Genomic DNA, 20,830 nt, shown 5'->3' with positions numbered 1-20,830 from the left:
TCAATGCAGTTTTACATTCCGCGGCAACCCATGATCACAAAATTACATTAACTTTCCTTTTTCCAGCTTTTCTTAGCCTGTTCACTGCAAAACCTAGATGTTTTACAATTAAGAAAAAATATTTTCCTATTTTAATCAGTAGCATGTACTATGTATGTATGAATGTATGTGTTAATGATAAAATTCCTTCTACCTCACCTTTAAAAGACCTTTGACTGCATACCATACAGAACTGTTTTAAAGTGTAACATGCAAGTTGTATTATGAAATTTGTATACAGATATTAAGAATGAAATGTATTGCTTACATTTACTACTTCAGGCCTTCTGTGTCTTTCTAAACATTAGTGATGTAAAGTGGAGTTGTTTTTTTTTTGTCTTCACACCAGTTGACACAGTCAACATATTTCCAGTCTTTTTCATTCATTTCTTGCAGAACCACAATCAATGTGTCTAAACTGCATCTAGTGGGATTGATGCTTTACAGCTGTCCCATTTATTCACTAATTTTGCATTGTTGGTATTCTTTTTCATCATATCAACTGCCTTCCTCCACCAGTCTGTGGTTCAAGTCCAAGGAACAATGAAAAAGTCTCACTGTTAGTCTCTCTAAAGGCTGTGTTATTGTCAGAAGAATGAGAAGCAAATTCTCTTTCGGCTGAATGGTTCATTCTTTGTTCGCTAAACTTTATTCCTGTTTAGCCTGTTTTGCATCAAACATCTGTTTTGACCCCAGCAACTTGACATAGCAACATGAGTCTCACATCTGTCTCACCACATCCCTTAATTGTAAGGATAATTTTGCATCTCTTCTGCCTGATGTACAGGAAGTAATCATTTTCAACAAACAGTGTGGTATTTGTAATACTTTACCCTTCTCCCACAGTTGTGTCAGGACCAGTTCTTTCTACCAGTATGTTTGTATGTGCACTTATGTAGTTCTTGGCTGCTTTCTCTTGCTCAAGTTTGGAGCACACACAGTGTTCCACTTTAACAAATGCTGCCATGGAGCACCAGGCCAGATGCTTATTTTTACTTCAATAAAACTAATGCAGTCTTTTCCTTCCAGTTTTAGTGGTATAGCACAAAATCTCAGTCTCTGTCATGTACTCTTGACTTCTCTTCTAACTGGTATTTTTTTTTTTCAAAACATTTCTTAAGAAGCCTCATGTTTAGCCAGTTTATCCTTCATTTTGAGCTCTGATTTCTGACATTTTACTAGCTCCACAGAATAGCTACTTAATTTTTTTCTTATTTTTTCATTTGACTTTGTGTTCCTCCAGTGTCTCACTTATTTTAAGCCCTTATGAGTGCATTTTATTTAGCTGCGGTGGTGGTGCTGTCGCCTCATAGCAAGACGTTGTCCCGTTCGATTCTGAGCTAGAGCGTCTTCTGTGTGGAGGCATATGTGAATGGGGCGTGCCTTCGTTGAAGGTTGTGCGTCAGAGCTGGTAACCCGGTACGTAAAAATCCACTACCAATCATTAGCGGACCGGAGTTCTGCTGTGGTGACCCCTAACCGGGAAAGCCGAAAGACACAAATGAGTGCATTTCATTTATTTTTTTCCTCTGTATTACTGGAAACCATACTCTATGCTAAAGTTGAAACTTGAACTGGTTTTTGCTGTACAGCTGAAAGGGTCTTCGCAATGAGATCTTACTCTTCTCCTTTTTTACTTCTCTAAATGTCTTATTTACTGGCATTCAAGCAGAGTTTTTACTAATCAGTAATTGAATTCTGTCCAAATTGATGCCCTTTACTAGCCTTTTTTTTTTAGTAATGTCTTGGTTTTCATACTGAGAGAGCACTAATCAACATTTTTCTCAATGTGCAGACATCTTGGAAGTCTATTGTATTTTGTTCCTGTCTCCCTACTGAGAGTCTCTGAACTTCACTTCTATTCCTTTGTTGATGCTTTTCATTTTCCACCAATTTTACTACTTTGGTTTATCTGGTTTATCTTCTTTGTCTATAAGGAAAGCCCTGAAACATACTGATTGAGTGTGAGACATTATGCTATGTAAATATATTTCTTCTGACTATATAATTACTTTGTCCTCCACTGATACTTCTGGCTATGTGAAAGCATTAAGAAACCCTTTGAACTTGATGCACTAATGTGTGCTTCCAATAAGATCAGAGCAGCAGCTGGCTCATTTTTCACCTGGTGATGCTTCTCGATCTGGCACCCCTCAACATCAAACACCATGTCACTGTTTAATGTCCTTAATTAACAGTACTAAACCTCTGATTATTTTATTAAAATGCTAGTTTAGATCCAAAGGAATTAAGGAAATACGAAATGGACTCATGTCGTGCAGAAATCCCTGCAAAAAAACTTGTGTTAGTCTAGATGTTCTGAAAAGATCTAAAGAAAAAGATGGCGGCAGTACTGATCTTATGATATCTTCTTTAATTAGATGTGTTTTTTATTTAGCTGTAAGGTAGATGAGCACTGCACTAGTTTCAGTAATACATCGACCACTTCTTTATTACAGTGATAGTTAAAGCTTTCCCTGAAAGCCTCCTATTTGTTACATTTGTCAGTCAAAATTCTGAAAATGGAGACAAAACATTCCTAGACATTTTATTGATTTAAAGTCAGAATTGGTTTCTTATTAATATTGTTTTTTGCAACTTATAACAGTATTTTTAAATAACTTGAAATTAGAATCTCCCTTTTTTTTTCCTCCTCTCAAAAAAAAAAAAAAAAAAAAAAAAAAGTTTCTCCAATGACATTACGTTCCTTCCTAACATCAGTCTCTCTCTTCATGTAGCACCACATCACTCTGCAATGCCCTCATGTCAACATGAAAAAGGCCATTCACTGCTCTCATAATACCCCCTAACACTTTGCAACTTAGGAAGTTGCCCCATCAATCAACCCCTGTAGACAGATAAATGTATGTGTGTGTTACATTTACACATACATACAGTGCAATGGAAAAGTATTTGCCCCATCCTGATTTCTTATTTCTTTGCATGTTTGTCACAGTTAAATGTTTCAGATCATAAAACAAACGTAAATATTAGACAAAGATAACCCAAGTAAACACAAAATGCAGTTTAAGTGATTATTTTATTTGTTAAGGGAAAAAAATATCCAAACCTAGATGGTCCTGTATGAAAAAGTAATTGGCCCCCCTTGTTAAATCATGAAGTAACTGTGGTTAATCACATTTTTGGAAAGCTGAGTTCAGTTTCACTAGCGACACCCAGGCCTGATTACTGCCAAACTTGTTCAATCAAGAGATCACTTAAATAGAACCTGTCAGACAAAGTGAAGTAGGCCAAAAGATCCCAGAAAGGAAGACATCATGCCACGATCTAAAGAAATGATGGAACAGATGAGAAACAAAGTAATTGACATCTATCAGTCTGGAAAAGGTTACAAAGCCATTTCTAAAACTTTGGGACTCCAGCGAACCATAGTGAGAGCCATTATCCACAAATGGAGAAAACATGTAACAGTGTTGAACCTTTCCAGGAGTGGCCGGCCTACAAACATTACCCCAAGAGAGCAGTGGTGACTCATAAAAGAGGGCAAAAAGAACCCAGAACAACATCTAGAGAACTGCAAGCCTCACTTGCCTCAGTTAAGGTCAGTGTTCATGACTCAACCATAAGAAAGAGACTGGGCAAAAATGGCATGCATGGCAGAGTTCCAAGGCAAAAACACTGCTGACCAAAAAGAACATAAAGGCTCGTCTCACTTTGACCAAAAACATCTTGATGATCCCAGAGACTTTTGGGAAAATATTCCGTGGACTGACGAAACAGAAGTCAAATTTTTTGGGAGGTGTGAATCCAGTTACATCTGGCGTAAAAGTAACACAGCATTTCAGAAAAAGAACATCATGCCATCAGTCAAACATGGTGGTGGTAGTGTGATGGTTTGGGGCTGCTTTGCTGCTTCTGGACCTGGATGACTTGCTGTGATTGATGGAACCATGAATTCTGCTCTCTACCAAAAAATCCTGAAGGAGAATGTCCGACCATCAGTTCGTGACCTCAAGCTGAAGCGCACTTGGGTTCTGCAGCAGGACAGTGATTCAAAACACACCAGCAAATCCATCGCTGAATGGCTTAAAAAACAAAATGAAGGTTTTGGAGTGGCCTAGTCAAAGTCCGGACTTGAATCCAATTGAGATGCTGTGGCATGACCTTAAAAAGGCAGTTCATGCTCGGAAACCCTCCAATATGGCTGAATTACAACAATTCTGCAAAGAAGAGTTGGCCAGAATTCCACAACAGCGATGTGAAAGACTCATTGCCAGTTATCGCAAATGTTTGATTGCAGTTGTTGCTACTAAGGGTGGCACAAAGAGTTATTAAGTTTAAGGGGCAATTACTTTTTCACATAGGGCCATGTAGGTTTGTATAGTTTTTTCCCTTAATAAATAAAATCATCAGTTAAAAACTGCATTTTGTGTTTACTTGGGTTATCTTTGTCTAAAATGTATATTTGTTTGATGATCTGAAACTGTTGTGTGTGACAAACATGCAAAAAAATAAGAAATCAGGAAGGGGGCAAATACTTTTTACATTACACTGTATATGTATACACACACACACACACACACACACACACACACACACACACACACACACACACACACACACACACACAAAACTAATTTGAGATGGCTGGGAATAAGTGAAATTCTGTGTGATACAGTACATCTGTATTTATGTTTGTGCTCTTTTGTGTCTGACACACGTGCTGAACAGCTATCTTGCTCCCAAGAGCAAGTTGTATATTAGGGTAATCTATGATGTCTTTTGACCTGTACTTGGAACTTTTCTTTTCAGGACATCATTTAAAATGGGCTCTTCTTAGCTAGCTTTTCCTGGTCAACAAGTACAGTAAATAAATAAAGAATGTGTGCTTCCACCCTGGTGACTACCTTATCCCATCAGCTTACTCAGGTGACCCATTTGTTCTCTTCAGGAAGTAAAAGCCTTACCACTTGGTAATACCATTATTGCTGACAGTGGTGGGGACAGTATAGCACAAATCACTGTTATTTTCTAACTGAGTTACAGTTCCACAAGCGACAACAGCTACAGTCCAGCAGAGTGCAGTTAGTTTATTCATCCATCCTGTGGTTGAGGGGTCTGCAGTGGGAAGGGACCGCAGCATCCATCTCGGGGGTAAAGGTTATCTGTATGTAGGTTTTAACCCCGACAGTGCATGCCTAGTAAATCTTCACAGGGTTTGGCTTTTATCAACAAGGGAGTGTCATTGACTTCTGTAAGTTAAGTAAGCCCATAAGATTCCCTGCCTTCCTTGAAACAAGTGCTCCCATGTTATCACCTGTCTCCACTGGAAGTTTTGCTTCAGAAATGTGCACCCCAGACATGGATCCTCACACACCCTTGAGAGAGAGGCGAGGAAGAATGCTTCATGATGATTCTATTGCTCCTCTCCAGCTTATCCAGTACCTGAAAAGGTAATCAAACTTAGGTCTTCTGGAACATCTTCATTGCTTTATCCATCTTCTGGATGAATAATTTTTAATTCAGTACCTCTTAGGAAAACTTTATCCCCCATATCACTGGATAAACATATTGGTTCATCCTCCTGTGAATATTGCCGTGTCTCCCTCCAAGTAATCTTATTTCGATTTTCAGAACATGGACAAATGCACAGTCTGTATGCCTTTACCCTTGCATACTACCATATTGTAACTAATTCAGCATCTCATACCATTGTTGTATAGGTCAGATTTGTTTACCTCTTATACCTTGCTCACCATTTTCTTGCCTTATTTGTACCTCAGCAGCACAGTTGACATCTTGAATTTATATACCATATTGTTATATTTCTCTGACCATTTTTTGGTGTTGATCCAGGCCAAAAAGCCAGGGGTAAATTCAGTACATACAGTCTATTTGGAGTAACTGATGACTGTCACGTTTTGCAGAGGATAGAGGAAACTAGAGGACATTGAGAAAATGCACTTTGAGAAGAGAGAGAACACTCATGCTCCACACATTGACTGGAGGTCAGGATTGAACCTTGCCAACAGAAACAGTGAGTCACAGTCTTCAGTTACTGAGCTGCAGTGATATCCACTTGGTAATATCATTATTGCTGACAGTGGTGGGGACAGTATAGTACAAATCACTGTTATGTTCTAATTGAGTTACAGTGCCACAAGTGACAACAGCTACAGTCCAGCAGAGTGCAGTTAGTTTATATATTCCTGGTTCACAGCACCATGACAGCTTAGATAGTAGGTAGTGCTGCTTGACTTGTTTCGCTGGTGCAGTGCATTTCAGCTCTTCAATGATGCTCGTATTTTGAGGACTCACTTGTGACTTTCACACCATTATGTGTAACAGCATTTGAATGCATCACTAATCTTAAAACCTTTTGTGTGTAGATTAGAGAATGGTATTAATAAACCTCAAGATGTTTTTCATGCTTGCCTTTCCTCGCAAGAAGGTGGCCATCTTTTGTTTGCTCCGTAATGATATTTTATTATGAAAGTTAAATAAGAGTGGCCACAGTAATGTATGTTAACTTCAGTAAATATTTTACTGTGATCATGTCACTGGCATTTGCTTTCACTCACAGGCTATCCTTACTGAAGATGGCTCCTTTTGACAAACACCCCAAATGCACAATCATGAAGAAAGGGAAAGAAATAATGACAACAGAAATGTATTTCATTTTGCTGCTGTCATTCATAGCCACCTCTGCCTTCTGGATCACTGCTCTGGCCATGTGTACCATTACCTCTTCCTACACATAACATCCTGTTCTTGAAGTTTGGTGCACCTGCCTTTAGTCTCTAGTCAGGTGGTTAGAAAATTGGTGACTGTGAGTCACCAATCTGAAGTGCTTTTAGTAACAAGACATTCCTATCCAGTCCATATTCTTTTACCAAGGGGTGGTGAGAAGTATTGGCTTGCTAATGAGCTACATGACACGTAGGTTTAGGTTTTTAATTCCAATTCATTTTAATTGGAAGCTGTGGAGTAATTATTTTTTTTCTAATGCAGCGAACGTACTTTTTTATAATTACCCTAAGTTTTCTGAGAATGTAATGTTTTATTTTAAAATCAGATTTTAAAACTAAGTTATCTTGGAACCTGTTGTTCTAGGCTTTTCTCTTGGTGCACAGATAACTCATTACCTGTAGTTAAGGAGTTAATTCCACAGATGCTGCTAACGGTCAGGCCCTGAGTTAACTTTTGTTGAAAGGTGCCCTTATTGCTTGAATCCTTGGTGGTGCAGTCATGTTGTAAAAGTGTTTTTTTAATTATATGAGATGACCTTCCTAACAGTGCATGTTTGGGCATTAATGTCAGCATTATTAAGCATAACATTATGCACTTAATAGTTTGAGGCTGAGTCTTGCTAGAGTAATTATGCATTACAGTATCTTGTCCTTTACAATCCCCATCTCTTCCCAGGTAAGATAAGAGTGGTATTTGTCCACAATGTCCTTCAGTTTCAAGATATTACTGTTATAGGAAGGTAATGTGCATTTATGCCAGGAGGTCAGCATAGCCATATTTACCACTTGTCATATTAGCTGCTGAAAAAGTGAATGGTATGTGTATGCATTTATCTATTTGTATATACAGTTTTCACATATAGCTGCATGTTGATATACATGTACATGACATATGCAGTGGTTTAGACTATATTCCAGTTTTTCCAGAAAGTCATATTTGTGAATGTTATATAAAGTTGCTTATTAATTCTAAGTTAATCTAAATAAAGTTGAGTTATTGTGTGTGATTCCTTAATGCCATTTATCTAGTCATGCAGTGGTATGTAATTAAGGCATACCTGTTAGGAATAAAATACACCAGTGATGAAATGTAACAGAACTGTTGGCTCCATTGTGTTTCATGATGATACATTTTGAACTGTTAGATACATTTATATTTGCATGAAAAGATTGTTTGCAACATTGTTCTGATCTTGGAAATGCAATGGTTATTATTTATTTACTGTGCTGAAATGATCATTGTGAAATATTTCACATTTCTCTTTTTACAGTGCCAAAAAAGCTAGTGTGTTACCTGAAACATCTGATTTCATTTTATGCTAAATTGTACCCATCTATGAAATTAAGACAACAATCTTATATTTGTATATAATCTACAGTGAACTTAAACTGCAGATATTGCTGCATAAAAATTGCTTTTTTTTTTTCAATAATAGGTTGGATCGACAGCAGTTCAGGTGACATCTGCAGAACGGACGAGAGTCCTGGGGCAGTCTGTGTTTCTGAATGATATTTACTATGCCTCTGAGATTGAAGAAATCTGCCTTGTAGATGAGAACCAATTTACCTTAACCATTGCCAACCAGGGCACACCACTAACTTTCATGCATCAAGAGTGTGAGGCTATTGTTCAGTCTATAATTCACATTAGAACTCGGTGGGAACTGTCACAACCAGACTCCATACCACAGCACACAAAAATCCGACCTAAGGATGTCCCAGGAACACTGTTGAATATTGCATTACTTAATCTTGGGAGTTCGGATCCAAGTTTACGGTATGAAGTCTTTCAGATAAAAATAAATGCAATTGTGTATTAAAAGGACCTGGCCTTTTACAGAACTGTAATTAATGTTAGCCTTATGATACTCAGTGTTTTCATCAAGGTGAAGGTAAAATAAATCTTGGACTACTGTGTCCCTGATTGTTTGGAAGGCAAGGCATAGATTTCCTCTGAGGAAGCCTATATGACACAGAAAAGAAGGACAGTGATTCTAGTCTTCTGGTAGGTTTGGGATAGGAACCACTGAGGTCTTTCCAACTGTTTGATATGTCTGAAGAGTTGCATCCCAGTGGGGACATTGTTTTGTATAACTGGTCTGATCAGAGATGAATACAAGGAGACAATAACACCATCCACTAAATCTGGATGATATTGACTTGGTGATCAGCTGCTCCAAGTAGAAGGATTTCTTGACAACCATTGCTATATGGTGATCAAAGGAGAGAGAATTATTAACCCAGGTTCCCAGGTCTCTAACTATATTTTCATTTTGCAGCTGGGTATTGTCAATGCTGTATTCTGCGGGAATGGTTTGACTGCCAAATGTGACAGTGTTGCATTTTTTAGGATTTAATTTAAATCCATTTCCAGTACACTAGGCATTTACAAGTGTAAGTTCCCTCTGGAGGACTTCTGTCAGAGGAGGATTTGCAGTCATCTGCAAACTTGGTTAGCCATAGGTTTTGATTTTTAGTCGGTAGGCCATAAAAGTAAATAGTGAACAAAAGCTATCCCAACATTGAGCTCCATAGGACATAATTGGTAACTTTCATGTGTACTGTACACTGACCCTGCCCACACACACCATGTGGTTTCTGTCTTTTGGCCAGTTTGCTATCCATCTTACCACATAAGGGTCTGTTTGTAGTGCATTTAGTTTTTTTTTTATTTATGCTGTCGTGGGGAATGGTGTCAGATGCTTAGCCAAATTAAGGAAGAGGCTGTGTGTACAGTGTGACCTCCCAATATCTTGCGTTACCCTTTTTGAAAAGTTTACTAGGTTCATTAACCAGGAGCCAACTTTAACAAAACCATATTTGTGTGGATCTAGTCTAATAAGACTTGGCTAAAAGTCTAAACCCTGCATCTGTTTTCCATTATTTCATCAATGAAAACTAAACCCTGCATCTGTTTTCGATTATTTCCTCAATGCAAGACACTATTCTAAAACTCCTTCAAATTAAGGGGAACCTGCTTTACAAATTCAGAGCTCAGTCAAGCAAGTCATTCGGAGTTCCTTCCTTTGTGAACTGTTCTGTTGATAATAGAGTTGACTACCTGCTTCACTCCTTAGTAAAATTTTGTATCAACTGTGTGTGAGTTAGTTAGTTACAGCTTTGAGGTAGATTAAAATACAATTTCCTTTGATTAGTACAGTGTCAGAACCAAATGTCTGGTTGTGTTTTTGTACTGGCATCTGTTCAACCATTTTTGTTTTACATTTCTTTATGCGTACATGCTAGTAATTTTTTTGTAAACCAGCCTGTTTTCAGCAAAAAGAAAAAAAAAAAACAAAGGCCGTCATTAAATTTCAAGAGCTTGTGGCTGGTTAGTTATTAATAAACATTAACTAGGCTTCCATCTTTTCGAAGAGAAAAGGGTTGCTTGGCTATAGCTGCCATGAGCTAATAGTACAGATGGTTCATTGTAAGAGTGCACAGTGATGTATCCCGAGTGAGCCCAGATGGTTCTAGCTGGCAGCAACATTTTTCTTTGAGGGTAAGAAAGGTTTATGTTTACTGAATGGTAGTTTCTTCCATGTGGATTTTTCCAGTTGCACCTGCCAGACATGAGCTTCACCCTGCTAGCTTTGTTCTTGTCTGTCCCTCATCCGGGTTATTTCCTAGTTGAGGACAAGAGCATTGTGAAGAAATTTCATTATTAAATTTCAAAGGCTTGTGTGTTGATAGCATATTAATGTATAGAAGGTTAATTACATGAACTTTGCTTTAGTAGTGGTTTTGGTCTGTGCCCTTGCTGGCATCCCAGCAATGAAGGCACATTTATTTGGTTTAATCCCTCCCCTGGTTGGGGGGACAGTTGAACCATGTCATAGCTTAGGACCACAGTGCTCTCCTTCTAGCTTTATAGACTCATAGGTGTTTACTAGGCTAACTATCTCAAGGGCCTTTTTAAATCTAGCCAAGCATGCCAAATCTCTGACGAGTTCTGATACCCTTGATAAGTGTAAGTATGGGCCTGGGAGATGAACCATTTAACAGGTTACCTGTGTCCGTTAGAGATATAGGTGCCAAACTAGGGATGACTTTCCAGTTTCCCATCCAATTGTCCAAGTTGCACTTGAATTGGGTTAGGGAGGGACTCTGCTTCACATGGATAGGGTAGTCTCTGGGATACATACTTATCTCTCCAGCAGGTCCTATTTATATCACAGGCAAAGTTTAAGTCTTTAGAACGGGTAATTCTGGTGCTGTCTGTTTTGTGGATATGCAGGAGATCCATCTGAGTGGGGTCTGATAATGTCCTGTATGCCAAGCTCCCCTCAAAAGCCTGAAGGAGACAGATTACAGGGATAGGACATTGAGGCAGTCTGCATGGGACATATTTCTTATGCCCTGTATTGTTTTAGTGAGGAACCTGTGTGGACATTCCAGTTGTTGGATATGTCTGGTTAGGTACATGCCAAAGGAGTTATTGTACTCAATGATAGGTCTGATGAATGCTGAATACGCTGGAACAGTGACTTCCTTAGACTTGTGAGTGCATACTTCTGTGCACTCAAAATAAGAACTGTCACCAAAGCGGCATGGTGGCAGAACACTTGGCCCAGGGAATGTCTGTCTGCAGCTTTGCTCCTCAAAGGAATTGTGACATTGAACAGCCATGGACTTGCTCCCTCTTCTCCCTCCCTTTCTGTCCGAAATCAGCACTCCCATCCTCCCCTGCCTGCTGTATGAAACGTCAGAGTCACTAATCAGTATAGGGTCATCTGGAGCTTAATTGGGATTTTAACCCTTTATGTCACCAGTGATGACCTCACTGAAAGGTAACAAATTGAAGAAACAAACATAAAACAGGGTCCAACTAAAATCACAAAACAAGAAATCGGACCACTGCACACAGACTAGGTTGGTAGGCGATAGATAAATCCTATATTACAGACTTAGCGCTTTCACCATAACATATGGCATCCTCAGAGTAAAGACCTAAAGAACTCGCAACCTTCTTATAAAACAAAACATTAATTGATCAATTGAATAATTGAATAATGAAATAAAATAAACTGAAGAAAGTAAACACACCTTTGCCAATGAGCTCATACAATACACATTCATATACATATATTTTATGTGGGGATGACCACTCGTAGATTAAGAGAGAGGGTCATGGAGCATAATGCTTTGTTTTTGCACAGTCTTAAATGTTTCCAGTTTAAAAAGTTTGTATTTTTTGTGATTGACCGTGTGCATATGGATCAAGGGGGTGATGTTAACAATAGGGTGGCTGTCTTGGAGGTGGAGTGGCAACAGAGGTTAAATGCAATGAAGGAGTCTGGTTTAAATGATTATATTTCTTTGAAGCCTGTGCTAAAGCAAAAATCTTACAAAATTTGAGTAGATTAAAAGTTTTTTAACGTTAGTATTTTATATAAAATATTGATGTTCTTCGTTTTCCATTGCTGCAGTCCTTACTATTGGGTATAGTCCGCATCCAGTCGGCCCGAATACCAGAGTATAAGGCTGACGTCGGTCAGGGCGCATTAGACTGACGTCAGTACGTCAGGGTACTAATGCGCATGACCGGCGTCATATCCTCAGTCTTTTTTGCCGCGTGGTCCGATGCAGAAGCAGTTTTGCGAGTGCAGGTTGGCGTTCTGAAATTTTTCCGAAACCGGAGTTTCAGACCGAATCAGAGTTGGCTAAGTACCCCGTTGGGGAACATTTTGGTTTTTTCTTGCCTCAGTATTTAACCGGATGTCAGAAAAAGTGAATAACTGTATTTCTTGTGGGAAACAAATACCTCATAGGGATTACCATACATTGTGTATACCTTGTTTAGGGCCTGAGCACGACGTTGTTGGTTGCCGCTCTTGTGCTAGGTTTAACAAACGCACTATTAAGAGGAGGTTCGACTGTGCCAGATTAGTGTTTGGGAAACGTTGCAATTATAAAATGCCGTCGGATGCTCCGACTCCCGCTTCGTCCAAGAAGCGCAAGGACAAAACAGCGAAGCCTAGTGTTGATGAACCGGCAGTCCCGGACGTCGGTTCTTTAGGAGGCTCAGTGGAGCCTGAGGTTTTGCCAGGAGTTTCTATGGGGTCTCAGGCAGAAACTTTACTGTTACAGGATGTACCCTCTCAGGAGGCAGGCCAGGCTGAGGGGGCTTCTCAGGTAACTATTCTTCCCTCTCTTCCCAAAGTAGTTAGAGCCTCTCCTTCTGTTGCCAAAACTTCTTTTAGAGGTAGGCCAAGTTCAGCTTCAGTAGGGCTTCTCCTAGCATTTCGGGTTCTGTACCTAAGAAACATATGCTTAAAATGGCAGAAGATTTGATTACTATGATTAGAGGTTCTATGGGCCCTCCTGATAAGAGGCCTAGGGTGGAACCAGAGTTTGACAGTTTTGAACAGGGTTCAGGGGCTTCTGAGTCTTCTGCGGAAGATTTGCAGGAGTATCCTCATTATTCTGATTCTGATGTGGATGATGCCACTCCTTTGGCTTCTCCTCCTGAGGATTTTTCATTTTCAGAGACTCTGCATTCCATGAGGGAGCACTTTAAATGGGAAGGCCAGGATTACTCTGATTCCAGGAAGAGGCTTAGGGAATTCTTGTTTTTACCCCAGCATAGGCCCTTAGCTATACCTCCTGTGTTAAATGTGGTGGACGATGTTTTTGCTGAGGCTTCCCTGAACCCTGATTCTTTGCCTCCTGCTCCTGTTAAACCTGATAGGTACTATAGGGTGCCCGAAGCTCATAAGTATTTGTTTAAGAGTCCTAGGGCGGACCCAGAAACTGTTTCTCAGGGGCCTAAAGGTGTTAAGGCCTCTGTGGTTAGAAATCCTGTTCCCACTGACAAAGAGGCAAGGGCGTTGGATAGGTGGGGTAAGAAAGTGTATACTTCTTCCACTCTAGCCATGAGAGCGTTGAATTGTCAGTTTCACATGCTGAAATATCAAAATTATCTCCTTTCACAATTGAAATCTAAGGTGGATGCTTTGGCGGAAGGTATTGATTGTAAAGAATTGCTGGATTTAGTTTATGTGTCTGAACAAGTGGGCAAGCATTCTTTGCAATGTGGTTTTGATGCTGTGCAGGCCTCCTCGAGGGTGGCTGCCACTAGTTCTGTTCTTCGCAGGCATGCCTGGTTGAGGGATCAAAATTTGGCTGAGCATGTTAAGACAAGGATTTTGGATGCTCCTTTACAGTCTGATGTGTTGTTTGGTTCACCTGTGGAAGCAGTTTTAAAGAAAATGGAGGACAAAGCTAAGTCTATGCAAACTGTTAAAGATTTTTTGCAGGTACAGCCACCGAAGTTTAGTAGAAATTGGCCTGCTAAGGGGTGGACATATCCTGCTTATGATTCCCAGTCTAGGGGTAGGTCTAGACGTGGTAGGGGCAGGGCTCAAGGTTCTTTTAGACCTAGAACAGGGAGTTCACCTGCTCAGACTTCTGGTGAGGGCAGGGGTCAGTCCTTTCGTAAACAGACCCAATGACCTGCCTTTTCAGCTGCCAGTAGATTCTCGTCTGGCAGCTCCTTTGGGAGGACGACTGTCTCTTTTCAAAGAAAATTGGGATTTAATTACTCAAGACAGATGGGTGATGGACATCATTCACCACGGTTACAGATTTTATTTCCATACAATGCCCCCTTTCAAAGGCATGCCAGACGTTCCTCCTCCACAAAGAAGAGAGGCTCACAAGCAAGTTTCTCAGTTACTCCAAATGGGGCCATTCAGCCAGTCCCTGTATCAGAAAGGGGCCTAGGATTTTATTCTCGCATGTTCCTAGTACCAAAGAAGGGGAACACGTGGAGACCGATTTTGGATTTATCTCTCCTCAACACTTATCTGGACATTCCCAAGTTCAAGATGTTGACGTTACAACAGCTTTTACCCCTGCTGGGCAAAGATCACTGGATGGTAACTTTAGATCTCAAGGAAGCTTACCTTCATGTGCCTATCAGGCTAAGTTGCAGGAAGTATCTGCGGTTTCGAGCTGGAGTTTCTCATTATCAGTTCTCTGCATTGCCCTTTGGCTTATCTACTGCGCCCAGAGTATTCACAAAGGTTCTGGCTCCAGTGATAGCTTACTTCAGGCTACAAGGAATTCAAATCTATCCTTATTTAGACGACTGCCTGATTCTGGCTCAAGAAAAGGAAGACCTTCTACAGCATCTGGAATATGTTATAGCAGTGCTAAGATGCCTAGGGTATTCTGTGAACGAAATAAAGTCCAGTCTAGTACCCTCTCAAGACATGTGCTTTCTGGGTGTGAGACTGAATACAGCAGCCCAGATGGCCTTTTTAACCCCGGACAAACAAAAGAGTCTATCACTTTACTTCCATCAACTATCTCATCAGTCCGTGCTGACTGCAAAGACAGTCCTTCAAGCATTAGGGTTCATGGCATCTTGTATTCTGGTGCTTCCCAATGCCAAACTGCATATGAGGAAGTTACAATGGTATCTCAAAATGTATGGACACAGCACTGCCAGGATTTAGACACTGTCATTCAAATAATACCTTGCCTTCAAAGAGAATTTTTGTGGTGGGCTCAGGAATGTCACCTAAACAAGGGACTCTCTGTGACCCGGCCAGAGGCGAGTCAGATTTTAACGACAGATGCCTCGGATTTTGCTTGGGGAGCTCATCTAAATGGAAAGTGGATACAAGTCAAGTGGCCTGCCAGACTACAGCATCTACATATCAACATGAAGGAGATGTTAGCAGTCCAGTTCGCATTACTGGCTTTCAAGGAGTTACTTCTTCCAGGGCAGGTGTTGATTCTAACAGACAACACAACTGTCATGTGGTACATCAACAAACAAGGGGGAACACATTCTTATCCTCTATGCAGGCAAGCAATGATTTTATGGGAGACTGCGCTACGCTTGCACCTAACTCTTCAGGCAAGGTTTCTGCCAGGAGCACAGAACTCCTTAGCAGATGTGTTAAGCAGACAAATCATGGATCCCCACGAGTGGAAACTGGATCTTCATGTATTTCAGAAATTGACAGTGTCATGGGGAACTCCAGACATAGATCTGTTCGCTTCTCCACTAAACCACCAGCTGCCACAATTTTGCACCAAGGGGTTTCATCACACAGCTTGGAAAGTGGATGCTCTGTCTTTCAGTTGGACAAACCTTCATGTGTATGCCTTTCCACCTCTGCCTCTTCTTCCAAAGGTACTGTTGAAGGTCAGACAGGACAGGCCAAGGATGATTTTGATAGCTCCAGATTGGCCTCGGCAACACTGGTACCCACTACTACGGAGTCTGGTAAAGAAGCCTCCATGGCCTTTACCTTTGATTCCACATCTGTTATCCCAGAAGGAAGGTCATCTGCTCAATGTCAAGCTTCACTCTCTTCATCTGACAGCCTGGCATATTCTGTGTTGAAACACAGCAGGTCTCAACTTCCTCAACAAGTTTTAAATGTGATTATGGAAGCTAGAAGACCTAGTACAAGGAAAGTGTACGCAGAAAAATGGAAGAGATTTTTATTTTGGAGTAAAGCAAAGAATTTGGGGATTTCTGAGCCTAATTTGAGTGTGGCTCTTCAATATCTTACTGAGTTACTGGACAAGGGTCTGTCCTTCTCTTCCATTAAGATTCATGCTGCAGCAATCTCAGCTCACTATGATTGTGACCCACCATTGTTTTCGCATCCTTTGTTCAAGCAGTTTCTTAGAGGGGCAAAGAATATCAGACCCCCACGTAAAGCTCCTACTCCTGCTTGGGATCTCAATTTTGTGTTGGAAAAACTTACTCTACAACCTTTTGAGCCTGCGGCTACTGCTGAATTGAAATATTTGTCATGGAAGACTGCTTTTTTGTTGGCTATTACTTCTGCGAGAAGGGTGTCTGAGTTGCAGGCCCTTATGGCAGTCGAGCCCTTTTTGATTTTCCATAAGGATAGGGTATCATTACGTACTAATCCTTCCTTTATGCCTAAGGTGGTTTCTAGTGTGGCTTTAAACCAAACTATTCATTTGCCTACTTTTTATGCAGACCCCCAAAATAAAGGGGAAAAGATTTTGCATACTTTAGATGTACACAGGCAATTGCGTTATTACTTAAGCAGGACTATGGATTTTAGGCAGTCTCAGCAGTTGTTTGTTTCTTTTGCTTTGAGTTCGCAGGGCAAGCCTGTGTCAAAACAAACTATTTCTAGGTGGATTGGCTTTTGCATTGCATTTTGTTATTCCCATCATGGCAAGGAGGTTCCAGCTGGGATTAGGCCTCATTCCACTAGGGCTACTGCCACTTCAACAGCATTTCTACGGGGTGGCAACTAAGGATATTTTGGAAGCAGCTACTTGGAGTTCAGTGCATACTTTCTCTAAGCATTATCACCTTCCTATCTACTCTAAGTCTAGGGCTGGTTTTGCCACAGCTGTTTTGCAAGGCATGTTGTCAGCTCCTGCTTCTTTATGATTTGCCAGCCTCCCTTACCTCTGCTTTGGGATTCTACCCAATAGTAAGGACTGCAGCAATGGAAAACGAAGAACATAGTACAGTTTTGTACCTACCATAAATGTAGATGTTCGAGGATTCCATTGCTGCAGTCCAATTTACCCTCCCTCCTTCCCCTCTGTGTTTAGGGGTGGTTGTGTAGGTGAGTTTACATGCTTATATTTTTGTATATATTTTGTTCATGTTTTGGTGCAGGTATTTTGGGCCTTGTCTTTTTAGGGTCTTCTGACATCTGGGGCAAGAAAAGACTGAGGATATGACGCCGGTCATGCGCATTAGTACCCTGACGTACTGACGTCAGTCTAATGCGCCCTGACCGACGTCAGCCTTATACTCTGGTATTCGGGCCGACTGGATGCGGACTATACCCAATAGTAAGGACTGCAGCAATGGAATCCTCGAACATCTACATTTATGGTAGGTACAAAACTGTACTTTTTATACATATATTTATATTTACTAAGGTTATAAATAGGTTTTTGTGTTCTGTGTTATGTATTTTCTATGTCAAATAGCAAAATATGTATATGAATGTGTATTGTATGGGCTCATTGGCAAAGGTGTGTTTACTTTCTTCAGTTTATTTTATTTCATTATTCAATTATTCAATTGAGCAATTAATGTTTTGTTTTATAAGAAGGTTGTGAGTTCTTTAGGTCTTTACTCTGAGGATGCCATATGTTATGGTGAAAGCGCTAAGTCTGTAATAAAGGATTTATCTATCGCCTACCAACCTAGTCTGTGTGCAGTGGTCCGATTTCTTGTTTTGTGACCTCACTGAAAGGTGTTATCAGTGCCCCCCCCCCCATTCTGTGTGAGTACAATAATTTAGTAAAGATGTCATTACTGTTGATAAGATAGGATTCTAAGTAAGGCTGCGGGGAGGAAAGTTGGTGAGTCACTGGGCAGGCAATAGTTAAAACTCTGCTTTTAGTTGTACATTGTATGAACCCTAATTGGGTGTAATATCGGAACATGAATGCAAAGAAAATTCTCTCTTGAGCGAGAGAAAAAAATGCGAAGCGTTTTGCAGGCTTTCAAAGCCGTTAAACAGTGTAACATAGTCTCTTATGTTTACAATCACCTTGCCATATCTCTTAACTGTCTGGATTTTTAACTCATTTGGTTGGATTGCTTCTCATAAAATCTGTGGTTTTCTGGAAGATCATTGAGGAGTGAGGTCATTAAATAATGACACACATTTGACTTGTAGATGACTTATCCTTCAGAAAATGTAGGCTAATACAACTCCTGTTATTCTAGCAACTTAAGTTTATAAGAGCAAGCCTGGGACATTTTACCAGAATAGACACCAAGCAGAAACAAAACTTTTAGTCAGTACTAGCAGATTTAACTGCCTAACATGAGACTTGACTTTAAGTTAGGCATGGGGTGCGATTTTTGTAAGATCAGGTCTTGCACTGTAGTAGCCCTTAACTGAATTGTCTTTTTCCATTTATTGGAGTGTAATCACTGCGCTCCGTGCACTGTGAGATTTTTAAAGATGAGTTTTATAATTATTATTAAGTTTGTTAAACAAGTTATATTAAAATAAAATAATGTCTGCGGTTAATGAGATAAAAATAATAGGAAGATGAAATTCCAGCCCATTTTGATACCTCCATTGTTAAGATAGTTAATTGTATTATGAACCACTCCTTTTGCCTTAAAGTGTCCCTTGATAGTATTACTATCAAAAATGTTATTCTTGATAACTGGAAATTGTTAAATGGAACAACGTTTTTCTCTGCAGTAGGTGACAAACCTTATTTTATTTAGAAGAAAAATATGAATTTGAAAGATTTTTTGTTAAAGGATGCTGTATATAACCAGATCATGAATGCACACTGATAGATCTAATGCTTTTAGACATAGTCGCTATGGTATATACAGTTATACTTCTGATGGTCCTTATGTTTCTTTGCAGCATTTGGATAGGACCAGTTCCAGTTGTGTGGGTTTTTATGTGGCTGTGATGATAAGGAAGTTAAATAAAAGAATTGTTGAACATTTATATGGCAGTAACATCAGGAACTTAAGTAATGTATTATGCAAACATATCACAGATAATTCTGTTTGCTAAAAATGATTTTAATGTGCTTGTTGATGTCCTACCAGATTTGAGAAATGGCAGCTTTAGAACTAGGTTGGAGATCTGAACATTTTGGCAGTTACTTTTAGGTGCTAAAGTTTTCTGGACTAGTTAAACTACAAACATTTATTTATTTATATTTGTTTTTGTTATTAGATTTGTTTAAAACCTCAGCCATAAGCTTGAAAGTGCTAATAATAAAGGTAATCCTGTAATAATAGACCAATCTTCAGATGACCCCTACTCTGGTAAATAACATAGTTGTAAAAATACTTTTTGTTACTGTCACCATTTGTATAATGTACTCTTACAGTATTAAGTCCATGTTGGTCAAAGTATTTATCCTGTTTTTAACATAGGAGAACAGAGATTTAAACTTAGGTGTTCTTTCATTGTAGATTAAAAGTATGTAAAGATGCATTCTTCATGTAGTTGATACCAGTCCAGCAGGATTCCTGAAATAGAATTTGTGGAGCTAGTTTTTGTAATAGCAAATAGTTTATAATTAATGATTATTCGGCCCAGATGAGGGAAAAATTTTAGTTGTTGTTTGTCTTTCGACTTTTCCTGGTAAGGGTCGCCACAGCAGAACTGCAGTTCGCTAATGATGTGCCAGCTCAATGTCCAACCTTCAACGAAGGCACTCCCGTATGTCTTTTGAACGCTACCCAACCGCGGGGAGGACATGCAGACTCCACACAGAAGGCAGTCCCAAGCCCAGTCGAGAATTGAACAGGAGAACCTCTTGCTGTGAGGTAACAACGCTACCGCCGTACGACCGCGGCATGAGGGAAAAATTTTAGTGAAGATGACAAATTAGTACATTTACATGTGTTTTATTGAGACAGAAGATAAATTTTCCTTTGATGGTATCAAAGGACTGTATTCTAGAAAGCAGTTTAATTTAAAAGATCAGTAACATTTTAGGTCCCCCATTCAAGATATAGCCAGGGTGGCCGCGGTGGTGCAGCAGTTAGCGTTGTGGCCTCACAGCAAGAGGTTCTCTGGTGCAATCCTTGGCTGGGGTGCTTTCTGTGCGGTGTCTGCATGTCCTCCCTGTGGTTGCATGGGTTTTCTCCAGGTGCTCCGGTTTCCTCCCACATCCCAAAGACATGCTGTAGGTGGATTGGACACTCTAAATTGGCCCTAGGCATGAGTGCATGCGTGCGTGTGCCTTCTATGAAAGGTTGGGTGCCGGGCTGGCAACTCTACACCGTAAAAACTCCACTGCCAATCATGAGCGGACAAGGTGATCCGCTGTGGTGACCCCTAACCGGGAAAAGTCGAAAGAAGAAGAAGAATTTAAGATATAGCCACTTTCTCTCTAGCCTAACAACTTTCGCTAGCTGAGATACCAACAATTAATATACTCTTGCAGTTGTTTCCCTCATGAGTATTCAGTGTAGTCAGAGAAGTCACAGAGGAAACTACAGGTAAAAAAAAAAAAAAATCTGCCTAAAGCCTTTCTTTTTAACCCACTTTATTTAATCTCAAGACCAGGGCCAACACCTAAGTAGAGGTTGGAAATGCAAACATATGTATGGGGTCTGC

At 40.0% G+C, this 20,830-nt stretch overlaps 1 protein-coding gene across 1 annotated transcript in view; it reads left to right on the top strand.

Moving 5' to 3' along the window:
* The window catches only part of NF1 (neurofibromin 1), a 5,218,972-nt gene that overhangs the window by 4,084,177 nt on the left and 1,113,965 nt on the right, over positions 1-20,830 (top strand). The window contains exon 37 of the mRNA XM_044054637.1: positions 8,186-8,526. Within this exon, the coding sequence (XP_043910572.1) occupies positions 8,186-8,526 (341 nt within the window). The remainder of the gene's footprint in view (positions 1-8,185; positions 8,527-20,830) is intronic.

Source organism: Protopterus annectens, chromosome 13.part0, assembly GCF_019279795.1.
Source record: "Protopterus annectens isolate FY-2018-M chromosome 13.part0, PAN1.0, whole genome shotgun sequence".
NCBI classification, from domain to species: Eukaryota; Metazoa; Chordata; order Ceratodontiformes; family Protopteridae; genus Protopterus; species Protopterus annectens.
The sequence above is the reverse complement of the archived record's forward strand: the minus strand, read 5'-3'. Positions and strand labels throughout refer to the sequence as shown.